Source organism: Arvicanthis niloticus, chromosome 10, assembly GCF_011762505.2.
Source record: "Arvicanthis niloticus isolate mArvNil1 chromosome 10, mArvNil1.pat.X, whole genome shotgun sequence".
NCBI lineage: Eukaryota > Metazoa > Chordata > Mammalia > Rodentia > Muridae > Arvicanthis > Arvicanthis niloticus.
In genome coordinates, this window is record NC_047667.1 from 73,097,787 (window position 1) to 73,121,509 (window position 23,723).

General features: G+C 39.1%; 1 protein-coding gene and 1 pseudogene across 4 annotated transcripts; both read left to right on the forward strand.

Annotated features, from left to right (window-relative positions):
- The first annotated feature begins 828 nt into the window (after window positions 1-828).
- LOC117716046 (thyroid hormone receptor-associated protein 3-like) lies at window positions 829-4,867 on the forward strand (annotated as a pseudogene).
- A 1,489-nt stretch (window positions 4,868-6,356) lies between these two features.
- On the forward strand, window positions 6,357-11,861 carry LOC117716219 (serpin B4-like). 4 transcript variants are annotated; one of them, XM_076941767.1, is made up of 7 exons: window positions 6,357-6,537; window positions 7,069-7,131; window positions 8,318-8,440; window positions 9,160-9,277; window positions 10,146-10,289; window positions 10,626-10,717; window positions 11,306-11,861. In XM_076941767.1, exons 1-7 carry the CDS (start codon window positions 6,376-6,378, stop codon window positions 11,705-11,707), a joined length of 1,104 nt encoding a protein of 367 aa, XP_076797882.1. In that variant the 5' UTR covers window positions 6,357-6,375; the 3' UTR covers window positions 11,708-11,861. The 4 variants fall into 4 exon arrangements, with proteins under 4 accessions (XP_076797882.1, XP_076797881.1, XP_034369066.1 ...); XM_076941766.1 differs by having other exon boundaries at window positions 10,146-10,288; window positions 10,562-10,717; XM_034513175.2 differs by having other exon boundaries at window positions 7,069-7,125; window positions 10,146-10,288; window positions 10,562-10,717.
- Window positions 11,862-23,723: the final 11,862 nt, after the last annotated feature.

The following is a 23,723-nucleotide window of genomic DNA, read 5'->3' on the forward strand; positions in this document are numbered from 1 at the left end:
TTCAGACTATAAAGTGTGTTGCGCTGTGTGCAGCAGAAATCCAGGGAGGCTTTCAGACTGCTGGTTGTGTTGTCTGCATGCAGAGGAGCTCCTGGGAGGCCTTCATACTCTGGTGTCTTCAGAGGAGCAGATAAGCTGCTGATCAGCCCTGTCAGAAGGCACAGGCCAGAAGCAGAGAGTAATTCAGGAGGTGTGTGTTTTGGGGGGTGAAGGGTTTCAAGTCCCCTAGGCTCCTCAGGATTATGAGCTGCTGTGGTTGTTTGCACAGAGGGGAGAATTCTCTGTTACCAGTTGCCCTGTATGCACTAGAATTCCTGGGAGGCTTTCAGACTTTGGTGTTTCAGTGCTGCAGAGAAGCTGGTCCCAATATTTCTTACATGGGTTTAACCCTGACATTTAGTACAGTAACAGGGAAATAAGAAAGAGATTGCGTCTTGACAACTCAGTTAACTCATGCCAGACAAGAAAGATCACTTTTCTAATTTTTTTTCATATAAAGTGTTAGAAAGCTGCCATTCAAAGAACATTTTTGTTTGAATTGTTCTCCTTATTATAATGTCAGTTCAAAACAATAAGTAATTTTCTCACATTTATTAAGCAACAGAAAAGTCCAAGGTAGCTAGCTTCAGGAAACCTAGAAACTAACTGTGGCAAAGAACAGTGTCATGAAAAGGCAAAAAACCTAAACAAACAGAAACAAAAAATGGTAACAACAACAACAGGTAGTCGCTTTGGTTGGTCAAGAGTTATATATTGGTGTTGCTGGTGTTTTTTCTGAGGCAGTTCAAGTTGAACCATTATTTCTACTAAGGTGTAAACTCTTCCAAGATGTCAAAAACAAACAAATCCAAGCCTGGATCTTGCTCTTCTCACTCAAGATCTGCATCCAGATCTCAGTCTCATTTGTTTTCAAAGTCTCAGTCCTGAAGCCAATCTGTCTCTCATTCAAGGAGGTACTGGCTGAGTCCTAGGTATCGTTCCAGATCTTATTCTCCAGCTCAAAACAGAGAACGGAATCACCCCAGAGTGTATCATAATCTAGATTTCTCAGGTCATAGCAGACACTACAGGAGGCCCTATTACCTCTGTGGGTGAAAATGAGACATTTATCCATGGGGCCAGTATAACCAAGGTGGCTATGGAAACTGCCATTCCAATTGGCAGAACTACCAGCAAGCAAGCATACAGCCCTTGTTGGGGCTGGTCTTGATCCAGGTCCCCAAAGAGAAGGTCAGCTTCACCAATGTAGGAGGAGCTAAGCTGGGAGGAGTAAGGAGAGGATGAGGAAAAGTAAGGAGAGGAAGAGAAAAAGGAAGAGGAGGAGCTAGGGAAAGCAGAGATGTAGGAAGATGAAGAGCCACACAGGAATGGAGAGCAGTCTCGGGTAACAACTTTTATTTAGGTTAGCTAATTGAGATACAACTCTCTTTGTATGGGCATATTGTTATTGAGCATTACTAAATATATAAAGCCTTTTGATAATCTAAGCTTTAGAGTCTCATCTGTACCAAGGCCGTGCACTTGGCAGGATGATCTGGGTACCGCCCAGGCTTGCGGAGACAGCATGGAAGATTGGCAGAGCCATCTCCCACACTGGCGTCATGTGGGTGGCAGGGCTGGCGTTTCTGTCTGGCAATTTCTAGCTACAGCATGCACTTGGTTTCTAGCCAAGGAACGTGGCAACTGAGCTAGGGAGAACCACCACAGCCTAGAGAGTTGGCTTGACTGGTGCCCAGCTTAACTGGTTCCCATTTTTAAATAAGTTTTTAAATAATTACTTCAACACACCACGGTCTAGGAGTCATTCTAAGAACTCTGAAAATTCATCCTCTGACAGGTCAAGATACTCCTCATGCTCTTGGTAATCCTCCAACTACAGGAGAGTTGAGTCTTCTCAGCGAAAGTCTACAAAAGAGAAAAAGTACTTTTCCAAGGATAGGCGGCAATCTCAGGCAGATGGTGAAAACAAGGGAGATGAGGCTGAGGAACAGACAAACTCTGGAGGCACCTCTCAAGATATAAAAGATTTTGAGAGCTCAAAGCCATGGCCAGATGTCACCACCTATGGCACTAGTTCTACATCACAGGCCTCGGTTTCTGAACTGAGTCCCCCGGAGAGAAGACCAGCTCTCAAAAGTCCCCTCCAGTTTGTGGTGCTTAGGTAAAGGTCACCAGGTCCTAGCCCTATGCTAAAACCTAGTCCTCCACTTTCTAATGCATCTCAGATAAGCTCATCTAAGTCAGGTTGTACTGGATATAAGTCTGGAGCACGTCAAGGTCAATTTAACCATGGCTCTGCATCTTTGAGTCCATGCAAAAAGAGCCCTGTGGGTAAGAGTTCACCAGCCTCTGGCTGCATATTGTTCATCTCAGAAAAAAGAAAGCACTGCTTCAGGAGGAGCAGCATACTCAAAATGTATCTGGAAGAACAGAAGACGGGGAATGGCAAGAAACAAACAAATGCCTATAAGCAGAAGCTGAAGGAGAAAGGAGGCTTCTCTGATGCTGATGTTAAAATAAAATCTGATCTCTTCACTCCCGAGATGGACACTGAGAAGCCCTTCCGAGGCATCCAGTCACCCAAAAGGTATAAGCTCCAGAATGACTTTGAGAAAAAGAAGGCTGACTACAACAAGGAGGAGATGGATGAGCAAGATAAGGACAAAAGAAAGGGAAGGAAGGAACCCAAGTTTGATGATGAGCACAAATTTACATCTAAAGTCATAGTAGGTGCAAGCAAAAGGAAGGAGGAAGAGAAGCCAGGCAAGTGGAAGAGCCTGCATGCAGGTATGGAAAAGCAGAGGAAAGCAGAGGAGCTGGAGGAGAAGCCTTTCACAGGGAGATCCTGTAAGGAGGTGAGTGGAAGGTCCAAGAGGAGCAAAAGAGGGCCCAGGGGCTTTGTGCCAGAAAAGAATATCAGGGTGACTGTATACAAGCCAGTCCAGGAGAAAACTTCATCACGTCCCTCAAGGAAGACCTCTGAGAGTGGTACCAAGCTGGAAAACAAAGGAGACTTTTCCTCAGGGAAGTCTTTATTTTCTATTACTCAGGAGGCCCAGGTTAATGTCCGGATGGACTCCTTTGAGGAGCACCTTGCACAACTCAGTGGCTTATTGGCTCAGGAACAAAAGCTTTGTTAGGATGATCTAGTCCATAGCAACAAAAAGGAGCAGGAATTCTGTTCCATTTTCCATCACATATATTCCAGCTCAGTCTCAGCGTAGCCCATCAGAATTGTTTGCCCAGCACAGAGTGACCATTGTTCATCATGTTAAAGTGCATCACATTAGAACCTTTAGAATGACATTGCATGAACATTTTACTAAATACCTAAAGAAAGGTAATGAACAAAAGCAGCTAAAAATAAGAAAAGCCCAGAGATACACAGGAGGATAGACATTTCCCCCAGTACATTTGTAAGACCTCCATGAAAGGAGGACCTCACTCAAGCCTCAGAAATTCATGGCCGCCCAATATCTCACAAGACACGAATCTTGATGTAAACAGCAAGAGGTATATTTCAGGACCAGTGTACTGGGGCCGAGAATCATAACCCACGCAGGGGCAGAGGAGTCTTGACCAAGAGCTTTGGATGTATAGGGTATATAAAGAAAAAAAAACACAACCCAGGGGGAGTGAGGGGGAGTCATTGGAAAGTACCAAAGGAAAGTACCAGCCCATTATTCAGTTTGTTCCAGGGTTTAGGGAGTAGTCATGGGGAACATCCTGTATAGGCTTTTGTCAATACCCTAATCTTATTCAACAACCATCTATCTTGTGGTCAGCCAAGATCCTGAAACACAGAGCTCACAAACAAGCTGACCTGTACTTTTGGTTCCATTCTGTCTGTTAATCTGCTTGGGGTACAAATTTTTTTATTAACCTTTCACATTCAGAAAACATGATTTGACTAATGAGGAATTGAAAACTCCATAGGAACCTGGCTACAAGCCTGAGAGAAAATACAAAGATGATCCTGTTGATCTTCGACTTGATATTGAACTTCGAAAAAAAAATAAGGAAAGTGATCTTAAGCAAGGTAAATCAAGAGAGTCAGTAGATTCCAGAGACTCTAGCCACTCAAGAGTAAGATCAACAAGACAGAGAAAATATACAAAGGATCAAAGAAGCAGAAGACACACCACAGTGCAAGAGACCAGTGTAGGTCCTCCTCTTCCTCCTCCTCCTCCTCCTCCTCCTCCTCCTCCTCCTCCTCCTCCTCCTAATCCTCCTAATCCTCCTAATCCTCCTCCTCCTCCTCCTTTTCCTCCTCCTCTTTCCAGTCTTCTCATTTCCACAAGCAGAGGAGTACCCCAAGGAAGTAGAGGAGTAGAAGGAGAGCGCCACAGGTCTTGACAAATCCAGATTGGAGACCAAAAACTTCTTGGGTCTGAATGAGAGGGGCAGCAGAGCTCCTCGGTGAACATTTCAATTTCGAGCAAGAGGGAGAGGTTGGGGCAGAGGAAACTATTCTGGTAACAATAACAACAACAGCAACAATGATTTTCAAAAGAGAAATCAGAAAGAAGAATGAGATCCAGAGTACACACCCAAAAGCAAGAAGTATTATTTGCCTGGCTACAAGGAAGGCAAGGGCACAAACAAGTGAATGAGCCAAGGCCTTGGACAAGGAGCCTTTCCCCAGGGGCAGGGGCACTTCATGTTCAGACAATTCAGTACCAGCCCCAGGCAGACTCATGACTGGTTCAGTGGGGAGGAGAGAGAGATTGAAGATGCTAAGAGTGAGACAGAGAACAGAGGACAGTTTACAGTCCTCAGCAGAGTAGGGGCCACTCTTGATGGAGCCCTTGCCCACAAGACAAAGGCACTGGCAGGGGCTGGTGGAGCTAAACAAGGAGCCTCATGAAGATCCTGAAAACCTCACCCACAACCCACTAGCCACACAGACTCCCACGGCAACAGTGTGTCCCTGGTGATGTCTCACTGGGCAGAGGACAAGACACTTCTATGAGCCTAGATCAGGCCCATGTTTCTAGCACACCACACACACTGGGCTCCTGCTGTTGGTGTGAGGGGTGGGGCAGGATAGGGAGAAAGAGGCTGATGCTTGGACATTGTTTTGGTTTTCTTGTCCCAGCCCCGACTACACATACCTAATTAGAAACCATATTTTCTTAATTTCATGTCATTTGGAACTAAATGAGAATTTGGTTTTCAGTCTCTTCCTATCCTGAGTTTTATTTAAAAATCTTTATAAAATAACAACAAATGTTCCCCAGAATCTTCATGATCACTTTGAAGTAGAAATAGAACTATTTTTCTCTTTGCATAGAATAATTGATAGAGAATTTGACAGAACTAATGAAATATTTTATAAAGAAAAAGTACCTAATGTCAGTTATTTAGTTGTTTGGTATTTTAGGTGTTCCTTAAAGGTAAATCAACAGTTTAAAATAAGGTAATCGGGGGTGTCATACAGAATAGAGTTGTCAGGTTAAAAGTTTAAAGTACTATCATTGCTATTGGAAAAGTGCCTGTGTGCATTTCAGATGAGTCAGCAGCTGACAAGAGTTACAAAATATGAATCATGTGACCTAAAGGAAGATACAGTAGACTCTGAAGCCAGCATTTCTCACAAATTGGCGTACCAAAAAAGACTAACCTGGTTATAAAATCTGAAGTTGATTTACTTGAAATACCACTGAAATGACAAGGCAGCAGTGGCAATAGGAGAGGTATAAATTCCAGATCTCAGCATCAGCCACACACAGGCTCCTCTCCTTCCAGCCCACTCCTGCCTTCAGAAACACAAGTAAGTGCTTCCAACTGCTATTGATGAACAGAATGAACTATGTCTGAGGATATCAATGCTGTGTTTTACATCATGCGTATGTGATATTTTGCCTGATTCTATTATTCTTGATCTGCAAAGGAAAAGTTAAATGTCTCCTTCACTTAATTTGTTATGTGTCAAAGTACATTATTTTCAGTTAAACATATGCATCTTTCAGCATGTAGGATTTCTGTCTGGCCACTACAGAATCTTAAAGGAAAAGTTGATAGATGATTTTGGACACCTAGCTGTGTGCAAGCCTCAGTAATCTTTATCTTGTTATTCATTTGAAACCTTTCCACCCAAAACTAGCACAGATGGTGAGGTAGGAAAGATAAAAGTATTCTCTACTCAATGTTTGAAAACTCTTAAAGACTCTGACATTCATGCATTCTAGATATGAGATGTATATTGCAGAAGGCTTAAAAGTAATAATGATAAATGTATTTCCCAGAATCTGGAGGTATGTCATTTTCTTTATGAACTGATCATTACAGAGTGATGCTTTATTTAGTGAAATCACTCTAACCTTTGTGCTGACTTTATGCTGTTCTAGGACTTTAAGGTCACACTAAGCCACCATGCATTTGTTTGCTGAAGCCACTACTAACTTTACACTTGAGATGTACAGGCAGCTCAGAAAATCAAAGGACAACATCTTCTATTCCCCAGTCAGCATGATGACAGCACTAGCCATGCTCCAGCTTGGAGCCAAAGGAAACACTGAACAACAAATTGAGAAGGTAGGTCTGAGCTGCATTTTGTTCACCAGTGTAGATTTGTCTCTCCAGCAGTCTATCTGTGTACAGGGAAATGACAATAAAGCTTGATGCCTGAGATGAAGAACAAGGTGTTAAGTAGGCATTGCCATGACTGTGAACACAGAACCATAGGAGAAACACGACCTTCCCAACCACGGTCCAGGTGCATCCTGATATCCATTAAGTACTAGACTAGGATGACTGCCTTCGAGTGTACATCAGCAAGAAATTACTTAAACTGTAGAGACTCTTGATATAAGCAATAAATTGGCTCAGATCTGTGTGATAGGATTTGAAACATTCCCTAAGCTTGGCTGGGCATCTATTTATGTGGCTGGTGATAGATCAGCTTTATGGTGTTTCTTACAAACTCATGTGCAAACATTGAGAGTATATTTTTACAAATCTTTAAAACTTTGCCTTTATTTTCAGGGTTTTGTTCTGGTTTTGATTCCTTGGATTTAGACAGAACTTTACGTTAATTTTACTGGTTGCATTTGTTGTATCTCCCAGGTTCTTCAACTCAATGAAACCACCAAGAAGACAACCAAAAAATCTTCAGACAGTCATGTAAGTGCTGAGTACCTCATGCCTAGAAGAGCTTCAGATTTTTGACAGCATTATAATTGAAAGTTATCATTCTCCATTTAAAAACAAAAACACTCTGTAGAGGAATCTCCAAATAAAAGAGAATTGTATGTGGAGTATTGTCACACTTCTTACTCATAGTCATTAGGTTCATTAACTACAGAGGTCAGTATTAGACGGAGAGGAGGATGGCCTAGATTCAGCTCTAGCTCTGCCCCTCACAGATGGGGAGCAAGAGCAAAGCTCTGCCCTGACACACTGGGACTGCATTCTAGCAAAGTGGGAGCATTAAGAAATAGGATTCAACATACACAAACACTTACATAAGTGTCTAGTTTGTTACAAATAAGAAAACATAATAAACGTTAGACAGCCTTACTGCAAGATAAAGTAATTGTCATTATCACAATAAATAATGTGATTAAAACTATTTTATCTTAATTCATCAATTGGATTAAGAGAAATAAGCACATATTCACATATTAAGGGAAATAGCACATCTTGGAAAATGACTGCTATCACACCTATATGTGTGTAGAGCCTTAACCATGCTAACTTCTTAGCAGGAAAAAACACTTATGATTCAGACAAACTTAGATTCACAATTTGACACTGTAGCATCTCTTTGAAGAATTGATTAAATTCTCTGAACACCTTTGTTTTTAATCTAAATTGTACTCAGACTGATATTACTTACATGTAATCTAGTTGTTAGAATAATCATGGGCATATGCTATCTTTTATGGAGAGAATATCCACCATGAGAGAAGAACCATAAATCACATTGAACTTGTCTTAGGCAATACCATTAAAGGTTATATATCATGGCTGACTTTAGTAACATATTTGAAATAGGCAAACAGAATATAACCATGTATTAGTTATTGTTAGAAATAACATATAATCTATAGTTTTGAAGAACATAAGCCAAAACAAGCTGAAATTATTACATATTTAGTTCAAAAGTCAGCAAACCAGATTATGTGGAAAAAAGAAAGAGTCATTTCTGGAAGAGGTTGAATGTAAAGTAGGAATATTTAGGATAATATGCAAGAGATATCAGAAAACATCTTTGACATTAAAAGTGTTTAGATATTTAGATATTTACATTGTGAATTTAGTATTTACAATAGAAAAGTAAGTAATTCAATGAAAACCTTTTTTGATGGTGAAGGATGAAGAAAATGTCCATGAACAATTTCAAAAGCTTATGACTCAATTAAACAAATCCAATGATGCTTATGACCTGAAGGCTCCCAACAGTATCTATGGAGAAAAGCGTTTCCAATTTTTCCAGGTAAGTTGTACCTGGATCTGCATCCCTTTAATCTGTACCCTAGAACCTACATATATTAATGGCCATACATAAACGTAAGGCCAGGCAGGTTCAGATAGGCAACACTTGCTCAAGGAACACCAGCTTCATGATCAAAATTCTAGCTCACTGCATTGTCCAAGAGCCTAGTGATTTATGTGTGAAGCATAGACTCAACAACTCTTTCATGAGAGAATGTAGGTCACCAGAATGTCTCATGAAATGTTAGTAATGAACCAGCACTGACATGATCACAGAGATTATGACAGGAGATCTACATTGAGGAGGATATTTCTGGAATGGGCAGGCTTGGGAAAATCCTGGAGAGAGCTGGGGAGGGAGCAGATAATATAGCACTTCCTTCACTGAACACATGATCAAAGGAGAATTGCCATGGTTGAACTTAGTTGTAGGATAGCTCCTCAGCAAAACATCTCTCTCAGGAGATTTTACTATGAAATTTGCATGTAAGACCCTCTTTTCCACCTGCCATTTGCCAGATGCTATATTAGTGTAAGGTTGCCTTCAATTCACTGTGTTCTCAAATTGCTTACATGTTACCTGAGGAAACATCCTCATGTTCATAGCCTAAGAGTTGCCATCAGGGTCAGCAATCAGATTATACTATCATCACAATGAATGAAATTTTTAGTGATGTCTATGTTGTTCTTGATTCTTTTTGGTTCCTTCACATCTCAAAGACATTTTTGGAAGACATTAAGGAATATTACCAAGCTAACGTGGAATCACTTGATTTTGTACATGCTGCAGAAGAAAGCCAAAAGAAGATTAATTCCTGGGTGGAAAGGCAAACAAATGGTAATGTATGGGAGGGTCTCTGGAGGAAGCACCTGAGATTATGGGATGGTCTCCATAAATATGAAGTGAGCCAAGAGGAAGTATGGAGATGTTGGCAGAAAGCCAATGAGTTTAAGTACAACAGGAAATTTGTTACGTACAGCTCAGTTAGAGGTATCTTTGAGAATCTGAAGCCTTCACCCAGACATATTTTCATATCATATCAGTCATATCAATATTAAGTTGCAGGCAATTCTGGAAAATTAGGAGTAAATGTTAGAAAAAGTCCCATTTCCTTTTGCCAGTCAGAAAAGCAAGACATATCTTGTCACCACAGCTGGATCTCAAACTGTATCTGACCCCTGACCTTTGGAAAGAATTTATCACATTGTCTTTGACACCTAGAACAAAGATCACTATAGATCTCACCCATGTTCATAGGTCAAACCGGAAGCAATCAAATGTGAAAGCTAACAGAAGGACACAGCAGGACTGGTGTCTGATATTACCAGGAATGTGCTTCAGACTATTGAATCCATGTCATTTGTAGAAAACAACAAATCAAGCCTTGGGTAGAAGGGTAGAAGAGGAAGAAAAAGAATTAGGTTGAGAGTGTAGATGCAAACAGTGTATCGGTATTCACTGTGAGTTTGCCATAATCACCAAGACTGAGATCCTGACAGCCTGTCCTATGACAAGAACTAATGTGTCCATCACAGGTAGCTCACAAAACACTTTGAGGAAGGCTACTTCTTATGAACACATCAACAATTTCTTTATGTAATGACCTGGGTGAACAGTGATCAGTGATCAACGGTGAACTCTTGTAAAGCATCCTCCAGAAAAGCTCCTGGTACTGATGAGAGACACTTTGTTCTTTCCCTTGAAGGAAAAATCAAAGACTTATTTCCTAGTGGGAGCCTGAGCAGTAGCACTATACTGGTTCTGGTGAACGCAGTGTATTTCAAAGGACAATGGAATCACAAATTTGATGAAAAGAATACCACAGAAGAAAAGTTTTGGCTGAACGAGGTACTGTTGGCAGTTTATTTACATATTACCATATACTTATGTGCTGATGATTTAATTTAAATAACAGTGATGCCATGAAAGTCAAAAATAAAATATGTCACATGTTTTATTTTTTTATCTAAACTAGGAATAACTAAAGAAACTTTTGCCTAGACTTTAAAAAATGTCAGGGTTATGTCTTCAAAGGATGCTAATTTGTTTGGTATTTTGACAATGTCATCTGTGCTGTTCTAGGTATCCCTTAATAGCTCTTGACCTCCTGATTTATTGCAGAATACAAGTAAACCTGTCCAGATGATGAAACAAAGAAACAAATTTAACATCAACTCTCTGGGGCATGTGGCGGCAAAGAGTTTGGAAATACCATATGAAGGCAAAGAGCTAAGTATGTGCATCCTGCTGCCAGTGGAAATTGATGGTCTGAAGAAGGTAAGGCTTGTGTTTCATTTTCTTCTTTCTATTGCCTGATTTGTTCCTAATGTATCAAATTTAAGTAAGACACTAAGAAAAATAATTAAACATGACTATAGTGAAAAATTTAAAGTGAGATAATGTGTCTCATCCTGTAATAGAAATATTTTACACACAGCCTGAATCACACTGCATGCTTGCCTAATCAGGAACTAAGCTGACTAATGAATATTAAATATCAACATGATGCCACTAATACGAAACAAGTCAAACTTGGTTAAAAGAAATATATAGCATTGTAGAAAGTGTTTATAAATATTTGGAATGAAGATGAAAAACAGGGCTTTAGATTATAACTATAAAATGTAATACAATGCACAGATAGCTGGCTGGGAGCATAAATATCATGTACACAGCTTATTTTGTACAAAACACTGATTCTGGTTTTGGATATTGGAAATAAAACCTAACTTTAAATTATCTAAATAAATATCTAAACCTAAAAATCAATACTCATTTATTCCTAAAGGTTACACTTTAATTTGTGGTTCATGTAAGTTGTAACTTAAAGCAATCATAGCCACCTCTTTTCTTCCATTTTTATAGCTTGAAGAACAACTCACTGCTGACAAGTTGCTAGAGTGGACGAACCCAGAGAACATGCACATGACCGACGTGTATTTATCTTTACCTCGGTTCAAGCTGGAAGAGAAGTATGACCTCCCAGGTCCATTGGAACACATGGGGATGGTCGACACCTTCAATCCACAGAAGGCTGACTTCTCAGGCATGAGCAGCACTCAAGGTCTCGTGGTGTCTAATGTTTTACACAAGTCCTTTGTGGAGGTAAATGAAGAGGGGACAGAAGCTGCTGCTGCCACAGGGGTGGAAGTCAGTGTAACATCAGCGCAGATAACAGATGTATGTTGTGATCACCCTTTCATATTCGTCATCAGGCATAACAAGACCAACAGCATCCTCTTCTTTGGCAGAATGTCTTCCCCTTAAGTTCAGTGGCTCTGCCACATGTTTAGAAAAGTTAACAAAGTTGTGCAGCTAATTATGGCCTGGAAACAACAGTCTCTCTTGCTTTATTCTGCTTCCCATCTCAGAGTCCCTGCTAAGAGTGCATTGGTTGGGGCAGGAAAGCTCTATTGTCTCTATTTTTTTTTCTTTTCTTCTTCTTTTCTATACATCCATACATTCAATATGTATTCATCCATACATACAGAGAAATTAATATAATTTCTCTGGAGGAAAATGTTCAACAAAAAGATGAAGAGATGTTTTAATATAGTTTCTTCTAATCTAGCATGTATCTGTGGCCTGTGTTAAGTGAGCTGGAGAAAATACCTTCATTTTAAACTGATTAATATAAACATTGCTTAAGGAGATATCTGAATACTTCATAAGCTTAAAAATGTTGTGATTTACAAAATACATTTTCAATAAAATAATGATCTTGTCAACCTATTCATTATATTATAGTCCTTCCAACTGCAAGATGTCAATCATTCAAGAGGAATATTAAAAGCATATTAAAAGGGAATATTAAATATTAAAAGGGAATGTTAAAAGCAAATTCATCTATGCTAAATCTGGGATTATGTGTGAACACATTTCTACACTAGATTTTATTATTTAGTGAGAAAAAAACTTGTTGGTTCATGGCTTATGTATTGTAGAACCAGGGATCCAACTCAAGGCCTCTTGCATATCAGTTAAGTTTTTTACCACTAAGCCAAGTCCCCAGGACAAATAAAAATTTAAATACTACAAAGTTAAAGAACAATTTCATCAAAGATGAACAAATTAGAAACATATTAATATAATTCTTATATCAGCAGTCCTCATGAGAGATCTGTTACCAGTGTAATAATCACTAGAAACTGCTGTCACATGTAAATTAAATGAAGACACTTTATACTAATTTGCCCACTTTCTTCTCACTAGCTGATGTGGCTAGCATATGGTCTCTTGCACCATAGAATTCTCAACACTTTTATCATTCTGATTCCATCACCACAGAACACATAACAGCTCAACTTAAAAATCTAGATAATTTCATGACAAAAATCAACTTCAGTACCTTAAGAATACTCTTAGTAAATAAAGATAAGCGGTTGACTCTTTAAGAGTTAAAAAAGAGCTATCCAAATTTCAAATCCAATTTGGTTTGAATAGAAATCACTAGAAAAATTGAACCCAAAATACGAGAAGAGAAAAACAAGTGGTTTTCACTCTTATTTTATATATTTACCCTTTATTTTTTTAAATTGGATATTTTATTTATTTGCATTTCAAATGTTATCCCCTTTCTCTGTTTCCTGGTTTCCCCTCTGTGAATCCCCTATCCCATCCCCCCTTACCCTGCTTCTATGAGAGTGCTCTCCCACCCACCCACTCACCCACTCCCTCCTTACCTCCCTAGCATTCCTCTACACTGGAGCATCAAGTCTTAACAGGACCAAGGGCCTCCCCTCCCATTGATGCCAAATAAGGCCCCTTCAATTCCCTCAGTCCTTCTCCTAACTCCTCCATTGGGGACCCTGTGCTCAGTCTGATGGTTGGATACAAGCATCTACATTTGTATTGGTCAGGATCTGGCAGAGCCTCTCAGGAGACAGCTGTATCAGGCCCCAACAAGCACTTCTTGGCATCAGCAACAGTGTCTGGGTTTGGTGTCTGCATGTGGAATGGATCTCCAGGTGGATCAGTCTCTGGATGGCCTTTCCTTCAGTTTCTGCTCCACTTTCTTTGTCCCTGTATTTCCTTTACACGGAAACAATTCTGGGCTAAAATTTTAGAGATGGGTAGATGGCTCCATCTCTCAACCAGGGGACCATGACTAACATCTGGATATGGTCTCTACAGGTTCTCCCTCTCCTTTATGAGGTGTTTCAGCTAATGTCATTCCCGTGGGGTCCTGGGAGGCTCTTGCTTTCCTACAATCTGGGACTTCCTGGTTGCTACTCCCAGTTTTCCATCCCCCATTGCCACAGCTCTGTTCAATTTCCTGACCCTCTGTACATCTTATCCATCTCCTACTGTACTTGATTTTGCCCCTCTTGTTCTATTCCTCCTCCCAAGTCCCTCCTACCCTATACTTTTCTTGAATATTTTGTTGCCCCTGCTAAGCATCCACTCTTTGATCTTCCTTCCTCTTGAGCTTCATGGCCCATGAGTTGTAGCTTGGGGAATTCCATGCTCTTTGCATAATATCCACTTATCAGCGAGTACATACCATGTGTATTTTTTTGTAACTGGGTTACTTCACTCAGGATGATATATTCTAAATCCATCCATTTGCCTGTGAATTTCATGAAGTCATTGTTTTTAATAGCTGAGTAATATTCCATTGTGTAAATATAACACATTTTCTGTATCCATTCCTCTGTTGAGGAACATCTGGGTTGTTTCCAGCTTCTGACTATTATAAATATGGCTGCTATGAACATAGTGGAACATGTGTCCTTGTCATTTGTTTGAGCATCTTTTGGATATATACCCAGGAGTGATAAAGCTGGGTCCTCATGTAGTAGTATGTCCAATTTTCTGAGGAACCTCCAGACTGATTTGCAAAGTTGTTGTACCAACTTGCAATCTCACCAACAATGAAGAAGTGTTCCTGTTTCTCTACATCCTCCTCAGCATCTGCTGTCACCTGAGGGTTTGATTTTAGCCATTCAGACTGGTGTGAGGTGGAATCTTAGGGTCATTTTGATTTGCATTTCCCTGATGACTAAGAAGGTTGAACATATCTTTAATTGCTTCTCAACCATTTGATATTCTCCGTTGAGAATTGTCTGTTTAGGTCTGTACCTCATTTAATAGGGTTATTTGCTTTTCTGGAGTCTAACTTCTTGAGTTCTCTCTATATATTGGATGTTAGCCCTCTATTGGATGTATGGTTGGTAAAGATCTTTTCCCAAACTGTTGGTTGCTTTTTTTCCTGCAGGTAGGAATCTGACATTAGGCTAGAACAAAGACCTAATTTCAGACAGAAATCTAAATCCTAGACTAGAACAGAGAAGTAATTTCAGGCAGGAATCTAAATCTTAAGCCAGAACAAAGAAGTAGGATTCAGTTGTTTTTTTTTTTTTTTGGCAGTGTCCTGTGTGTTGTGAAAGTTTTACAATTTTATGAGGTCCCATTTGTTGATTGTTGATCTTAGAGCATAAGCCATTGCTGTTCTGTTCAGGAAATTTTCCCCTGTGCCCATGTGTTCAGGGCTCTTCCCCACTATTTCTTCCATTAGATTCAATGTATCTGGTTTTATGTGAAGGTCCTTGATTCACTTACACTTGAGCTTTGTACAGGAAGATAAGAATGAAACAATTTGCATTCTTCTACCTGCTGACCACCAGTTGATTCAGCACCATTTATTGAAAATGCTGTCTTTTTCCTCTGTATCATTTTACCTCCTTTGTCAAAGATCAAGTGACCATAGGTGTGTTGGTTCATTTCTGGGTCTTCAATTCTATTCCATTGATCTACCTGTCTGTCTCTGTAACAATACCATGCAGTTTTTTTAATCACTATTCTTCTGTAGTACTGCATGAGGTAAGGGATAGTGATTCCCCCAGATGTTCTTTGTTTTTTTTTTCCTTTGGTTTTTTTTTTTTTGGGGGGGGGTTATATTTTATTTCTTTACATTTCAGATGTTATCCCCTTTCTCTAACCATCCCCTGCCATTAATCCCCTATCCCATCCCTCCACCTCCTTTTTTGCTTCTATACCATTTAAATTATATGCAAGTATTAATGTCAGTTCTATGTTGTGGAACTAGCAATATAATAGATGAAAATAGTCAAGGAACAGGCAAGAAAATAAACCCAGTTAGTCAAAGAAAATGCAGAAAAATAAAAACAGTACCATGATCAATCCTGTCATCACTATTTCTAAGGGCTTATCAGGATAACCAAAATATCTGAGCCTACTTTCCTATCCTAGCCAAAAAGTCATTCCTGAATCCTACTTCTTTGTTCTGGCTTAAGATTTAGATTCCTGCCTGAAATTACTTCTCTGTTCTAGTCTAGGATTTAGATTTCTGTCTGAAATTAGGTCTTTGTTCTAGCCTAATGTCAGATTCCTACCTGCAGTCCATGTACTTGTCCTTGGTCTATATGAGATTCCTTCCAAACAGCTCATTTCCTTGTCTTTGGACAATGTCAGATTCCTGCCAGGCAGCCCCCAAAGCTCTCCACATCTTCCCCATTTTATTGCATAAACCAGACTGAGACTGTCTTACGTAATTCTCACAAGAATGCCTTCCTTACCTGTTGTGGAACATACATTATCAAAAGCAAATCATTTCTGTCTTAGGTTGGTAAGGCTCTGTGCAGATTCTTACCCGTCATTGGCTTGCCAGCCTGTTAAATTAATATCTCTGTTGGGGGGTCCATTTTGAGTTTCAAGTCCTGTACTTTGGCTGACACCCTGTTGATGTAGTTAGAGAAAGGCTTTAACACAATGGGTAGGAATAAAAGTATTCCCAGGACAAAAGGGGCTAGCATGATCAAGCTATATATGCCATTCCTGAGGTTTGACCAAAATGGAAATACTGACCTCAAGCCATAGATAATTTTATCACCATTATCTGCAGCATCAAAGCTCAACAGAGCAGCATTCTTTAAATTTATAAGATATGCAAAGTTAAAACTTCAAGTCATGTTAGAGCTATGCCAAATACTCTACATGTGTCTCTAAACTTTTTTTTCTAATATAATGACTATCATTGTAAATTTTAGAAGTAACACCACCCTAGTATTTGTCATGACATTAGAGATGGCTCCTAACTCTTAAACTCTGAGCCTCCTTCTGATAATTTGAATAAAATATAGAGCATCAATCCATTGTTCCAAAGACCTATATAAATCCTCTTGTATATTCAACACATTAGTGACAATTTTTGCTAGATGATTAACAAAAGTATCTGTCTTAACTTCTTGTGTCAAAGCTATTGCTGAAGCAGTGGCACTAGTAATTAATGTAATTAAAGCTGTTATACCAGCAATAATCAAGCCCACTATTCTCTTGCTTCTGCTTAAAGCCTAATTCCCTTCTTCCAACACTTTCAAGCTTTTTTTGGAGAATTGAGTTTTCTAATACTCAGGACAATAAGATAAAAGCTGGTTTCTTGAGAATTTTAATGAGTATTTTTGCATTGATATTCATAAGGAAGATGGGTCTGATGTTCTTTTTCTCTCTTGGGTCTTTGTATGGTTTAGGTATGAGCACAATTGTGGCTTCATAGAACAAATTGGGTAATGTTTCTTCCGTTTTTATTTTGTGGAATAGTTTAAAGAGAATTGGTATTAGCTCTTCCTTAAAGGCCTGATAGAACTCTACACTAAAGTAAGGTGGTCTTGGGCTTTTTTGGGTGGAGAGACTTTTAACAACTGCTTCTAGTTCTTTCAGGGTTATGGGACTGTTTAAATGGTTTATCTGGTCCTGATTTAACTTTGGTACTGGGTATCTGTCTACATAATTGTCCATTTCATCCAGATTTTCCAATTTTGTTGAGTATAGGCTTTTCTTGTAGGATCTGAAGATTTTCTGAATTTCCTCGGTTTCTGTTGGTTTCTGTTGTTATGTCTACATTTTCAGTTCTGATGTTATTAATTTGGATTCTCTCTCTCTCTCTCTCTCTCTCTCTCTCTCTCTCTCTCTCTCTCTCCTCTGATTAGTCTGGCTAAGGGTTGATCTATCTTGTTGATTTTCTCAAAGAACCAACTCCTGGTTGTATTGATTCTTTGTATAGTTCTTTTTATTTCTACTTGGTTGATTTCAACCCTGAGTTTGATTTTTTCATGCTGTCTACTCCTCTTTGGTGTGTTTACTTTTTTTTGTTCTAGAGCTTTCAGGCATGTTGTCAAGCTGCTAGTGTATGCTCTCTCCAGTTCATTTTTGTAAGCACTTAGAGATATGAGTTTTCCTCTTGGCACTGCTTTCATTGTGTCCCATAAGTTTTGGTATGATGTGTTTTCATTTTCATTAAATTTTAAAGTCTATCATTTCTTTCTTTATTTCATCCCTGAGTGGAATGCATGGGATTATGTCAATTTTCTTGTATCTGTTGAGGCCTATTTTGCAACCAATCATATGGTCAGTTTTGGAGGTGTTGAGAAGAAGGTATATTCTTTTGCTTGGGGATGAAATGTTCTATAGATATCTGGTAAATCCATTTGGCACAAAACTTCTGTTAGTTTCACTGTGTCTCTGTTTAATTTCTGTTTCCATGATCTGTCCATTGCTGAGAGTGAGTTGTTGAAGTCTCTTACTATTATTGTGTGACATGCAATTTATGCTTTGAGCTTTAGTAAGGTTTCTTTTATGAAAGTGGGTAGCCTTAAATTTGGAGCACAGACATGCAGAATTGAGAGTTCATCTTGGTTGACTTTTCCATTGGCAATTATGAAGTGTCCTTCCTTATCTTTTTTGATTACTTTTGGTTGAAAATCGATTTTATTCAATATTAGAATGGCTACTCCAGCTTGTTTCTTGGGACCATTTGCTTAAAAAAAATTGTTTTCCAGCCTTTTACTCTAAGGTAGTATCTGTCTTTATCACTGAGGTACGTCTTTTAGTCTATGTCTTTTTATTGGGGAATTGAGTCCATTGGTGTTAAGAGATCTTAAGGAAAGGTGATTGTTGATTCCTGGTTTTTTTGTTATTAGAGGTGGAATTATGTTTGTGTGGCTATCTTCTTTTGGATTTGTTGGAAGAGGATAACTTTCTTACTCTTTCTAGGGTATAATTTCCCTCCTTGAATTGAATTTTTCCCTCTATTATCCTTTGTAGTGCTGGATTTATGAAACGATATTGTGTAAATGTGGTTTTGTCACAGAATATCTTGGTTCTCCATCTATAGTAATTGAGAGTTTTGCTGGGTATAGTATCCTGGGCTGGCATTTGTGTTCTTTTAGGGTCTGTATGACATCTGTCCAGGATCTTCTGGGTTTTATAGTTTCTGGTGAGAAGTCTGGTGTAATTCTGATAGGTTTGCCTTTATATGTTACTTGACATTTTTCCCTTAACTGCTTTTAATACTCGTTCCTTGTTTTGTGTATTTAGTGTTTTGATTATTATGTGACAGGAGGTATTTCTTTTCTGGACTAGTCTATCTAGAGTTCTGTAGGCTTCTTGTATATTTATGGACATCTCTTTCTTTAGGTTTGAGAAGTTTTCTTCTATAATTTTTTGAAGATATTTACTAGCCCTTTAAGCTGGGAATCCTCACACTCTTCTATACCTGTTATCCTTAGGTTTGGTCTTCTCATTGTGTCCTAAACTTCCTTGATATTTTGGGTAGGGAGCTTTTTGCACTTTGCATTTTCCTTGACAATTGTATCAATATTTTCAATGATAACTTCTGCACCTGAGATTCTCTCTTCTATCTCTTGTATTCTGTTGGTGATGCTTGCATCTATGACTCTTAATATCTTGCCTAGGTTTTCTATCTCCAGGGTAGTCTCCCTTTCTGATTTCTTATATACTTCCATTTTTATTTCCTAGATGGTTTTGTTCAATTCCCTCACCTGTTTGGTTGTGTTTTCTTGTAATCCTTTAAGGGATTTTTGTGATTTCTCTTTAAGGGCTTCTACCTGTTTATCTCTGTTCTCCTCTACTTCTTTGAGAATATTATTTATGTCCTTCTTAAAGTCCTCTATCATCATCATGAGAAGTCATTTTAAATCTGAATTCTGCTTTTCTGGTGTGATGGGGTGTCCAGGACTTGCTATAGTGGGAGAACTGGGTTCTTATGATCCCAGGTAAACTTGGTTTCTATTGCTTATGTTCTAGGGCTTGCATTTCACCATCTGGTTAATTCCAGTGCTACATGCACTCGCTGCCTCTGACTAGAGCCTGTCTTTCCTGTTATCTTGGTTGTGTCAGAACTCCTCTGAGTCCAGCTATCTCTGTAGTCCTGTAGTCCTGTGATCCTGAGATCTTGGGTGAAAGAGCTCCTGGAACTCAGGCTGCCTCTGGGATCCAGAAATTCTGGTGTGACCAATCTTCTGAGATCCAGTGATCCTAGGATCCTATATCCCTGAGCATGTTAGAATTACTGGAAGTCCAGTCCCCTCTGTGTTTTGTGAGATTGGATGCAGAGCTAACTATCAAAATCTGCTCAGTGCTCAGGCACACACTCGAAGAAATTGGTGTCCCTGGCCAGGAGTGAGTGCCTAGGTACCCAATGGTCCCAGTTACTCCCTGTTTGGACCAGATATTCTTTTATTGTTAAGAATAGTTTGTGCTATCCTGGGTTTTTGTTATTCAAATTGAATTTTCACATTGCTTTTTCTAATTCTATGAAAAATTTAGTTGGAATTTTGATGGAGATTACACTGAATTGGGATATTGCTTTATGCAAGATGACCAGTTTTACTGTATTGATTCTGCCAGTTCATGAGCATGGGAGATCTTTCCATCTACTGAGGTCTTCTTTGATTTCTCTCTTCAGAGACTCAAAGTTCTTTTCATACAGATATTTCACTTGTTTGGTTAGAGTCACACCAGGGTATTTTATATTATTTGTGACTATCATGAAGAATGTTGTTTCCCCAATTTCTTTCTCAGCATGTTTAGTTTTTGGGTAGAGGAAGGCTACTGACTTGAGTTAATTTTATATGCAGCCACTTTGCTCACAGTGCATCCTCATACAAGCTGGGAAAGAAGAGATGGGATAGAGGGGTTCTGGAGAGGAAACTGGGAAAGTGTTAACATTTGAAATGTAAAGAAATAAAATATCCAATTTAAAAAGACAAAGAAGAAGGAGGAGGAAGAGTAGAAGGAGAAGAAGAACAAGAAGGAGGAGAGGGAGAAGGAGGAGGTGGAAGAAGAAGATCAAAGTGTGGATGCTTGAGTTTTTCTTAGAAAGCAGAAAAAATACTCATGGGAGAAAATACAGATACAAAGTATGGAGCAGAGACTGAAGGAAAGGCCACCCAGAGACTGTCCCACCTGGATATCCATCCAATATAAAAACACCAAAAACCCAGACACTATTGCTGATGCCAAGAAGTGCTTGCTGACAGGAGCCTGATATAGCTGTCTCCTGAGAGGCTCCGCCAGAGCCTGACAATTACAGATGCAGATGCTCACAGCCAACCGTTGGATTGAGCATGGGGTCCCCAATGTAAGAGTTAAAGAAAGGACTGAAGGAGCTGAATGGATTTGCAACCCATAAGAAAAACAACAACATCAACCAACCAGACCCCACAGACTTCCCAGGGACTAAACCACCAACCAAAGAGTACACATGGAGGGGCCCATGGCTCCAGCCACATATGTAGCAGAGGATAGCTTTGTAGGGTATCAATAAGAGGAGAGGCCCTTGGTCCTGTGAAGGCTCAATGTCCTAGTGTAGGGGAATGCCAGGGTGGGAAAGTGGGAGTGGATGGGTGGGCAGAGAAACACCCTCATAGAAGCACGGGGATGGGAGATAGGGAGTTTCTGGGGGGAACCTGGAAAGGGGATAACATTTGAAATGTAAATAAAGAAAATGTTCAATAAAATGCACAAAAAAGATTAAATAAAGTTTAAAAAAGAAAAAAAATGAAAATCAACTTAAAAAGTAAACAGGTTAATTTTTAGAATTTTCAATTTTTTATTTTAGTTTTTTAAAAATAATTTTTTTTAATTTTAAAGTTTACAAAACTTCCAGTCCACTACCGCTGTGGTGGACATTATTTACTATGATCAAGTAGGTTTCATCCTAGAGAATGCAGGGATGGTACAATATATATAAATCCATTAACACAATCCACTATGTAAACAAAGTAAAAGACAAACATCACATGATCATTTCATTAGGTGCTAAAAAAAGCCTTGAACAAAATCCAATACTCTTTCATGGTAAAAGTCTTGGCGAGATCAAGAATTCAAGGCACATACCTAAACATAATAAGAGCTACCTATAGCAAGCCAACAGTCAATATCAAATTAAATGGAGAGAAACTTGAAGCAATCTCACTAAAATTAGAGACAAGACAAGGCTCCCTGTTATTTATTCAATAGAGTACTTGAAGTTCTAGCTAGAGCAATAAGAAGGGGCTTGCAACCCATAAGAAAAACAACAACATCAACCAACCAGACCCCACAGACTTCCCAGGGACTAAACCACCAACCAAAGAGTACACTTGGAGGGACCCACGTCTCCAGCCACATATGCAGTAGATTCCCTTGTTGGGAATCAATGGAAGAAGAGGTCCTTGGTCCTGTGGGCTTGTAGCCCAGTGTAGGGGAATGTGAGGGTGGTGAGTGGGGAGTGTGGGGTGGGGGGTTGGTGAGTACCCTCATAGGATCAGGGGAAGGAAGGATGGGATAGGGTTTTTCTGGAGGAAAAACCTGGAAAGGGGATAACATTCGAAATGTAAATAAATAAAATATCCAATAAAAAAAATCACCAGATGCTAGGCAAAAGAATTAAAAAATCAACATCCTTAGCCATCATAAAAATGCAAATCAAGAGTACTTTGAGATTAGCTGGTCTTCTAATGGGGAGACTCCATATCCTGAGACATCCTAGAGGAGCCACTGTACTCAGAGCAGCTGGAGCTCAAGATCACAGGATCACAGAGACATCTGGACCCTGAGGAGGTCTGACACACAAGCAAGATAACTGGAAAGACAAACTCCAGTCAGAGACAGTGAGTGCAGGTAGCACTAGAGTTAACCAGATGGCAAAAGGCAACCACAAGAACATAAGCAACAGAAACAAAAGTTACTTGGCATCATCAGAACCCAGTTCTTGAACCATAGCAAGCCCTGAACACCACATCACACTGGAAAAGCAGGATTCAGATTTATAATCATTTCTCATGATGATGGTATAGGACTTTAAAAAGGACATGCATAACACTCTCAAAAATTTTGAGGAGAACACAGGTAAACAGGTAGAAGCCCTTAAAGAAGAAACACAAAAATCTCTTAAAGAATTCTAAGAAAACACAACCAAACAGGTGAAGGAATTAAACAAAATCATCTAGGAAATAAAAATGAAAGTAGAAACAATAAAGAAATCTCAAAGGGAGACTACCCTGGAGATACAAAACCTAGGCAAGATATCAAGAGTCATAGATGCAAGCATCGCCAACAGAATATAAAAGATAGAAGAGAGAATCTCATGTGCAGGAGATACCATAGAAAACATTGACACAACTGTCATAGAAAATGCAAAATGCAAAAAGCTCCTAACCCAAAACATCCAGGAAATCCAGGACTCAATGAGAAGGCTAAACTTAAGGATAATAGGTATAGATGAGGGTGAAGATTCCCAAATTAAAGGGCCAGTAAATGTCTTCAACAAAATTATAGAGGAAAACCTCTCTAACCTAAAGAAAGAGATGTCCATAAATATACAAGAATCCTACAGAACTCCAAATAGACTAGACTAGAAAAGAAGTACTTCTCATCACATAATAATCAAAACATCAAATGTACAAAACAAAGAAAAAATACTAAAAGCAGTAAGAAAAAAGGTAAAGTAACATATAAAAACAGACCTATAAGAAATACACCAGCCTTCTCATCAGAGACTATGAAAGCCAGAAGATCCTGGACTGATATCATACAGACTCTAAGAGAACACAAATGCCAGCCCAGACTACTATACCCAGCAAAACTCTCAATCAATATTGATGGAGAAACCAAGATATTCCAAGACAAAACCAAATTTACACAATATCTTTCCACAAATCCAGCACTTCAAAGAATAATTGATGGAAAACTCCAACACAAGGAAGGAAACTACAACCTAGAAAAAGCAAGAAAGTAATCTTCCAACAACCCCAAAAGAAGATAGTTACAAAAACATAATTGCACCTCTAATAACAAAAATAACAAGAAGCAACAATCATTTTTCCTTAATATCTCTTAATATCAATGGACTCAATTCTCCAATAAAAAGATGTAAACTATCAGACTAAATACATAAAGAGGACCCAGAATTTTGCTGCATACAAAAAACACACCTCTGTGAAAAAGATAGACACTACCTCAAAGTAAAAGGATGTAAAAC

Coding starts and splice junctions, on each gene's coding strand:
- LOC117716219 (XM_076941766.1), top strand. CDS start 6,376: ATGCATTTGTTTGCTGAAGCCACTACTAACTTTACACTTGAGATGTAC. Junction 9,278..10,145: donor GGTGGAAAGGCAAACAAATG/GTAATGTATGGG, acceptor TTTCCCTTGAAG/GAAAAATCAAAGACTTATTT. Junction 10,289..10,561: donor AAAAGTTTTGGCTGAACGAG/GTACTGTTGGCA, acceptor GATTTATTGCAG/AATACAAGTAAACCTGTCCA.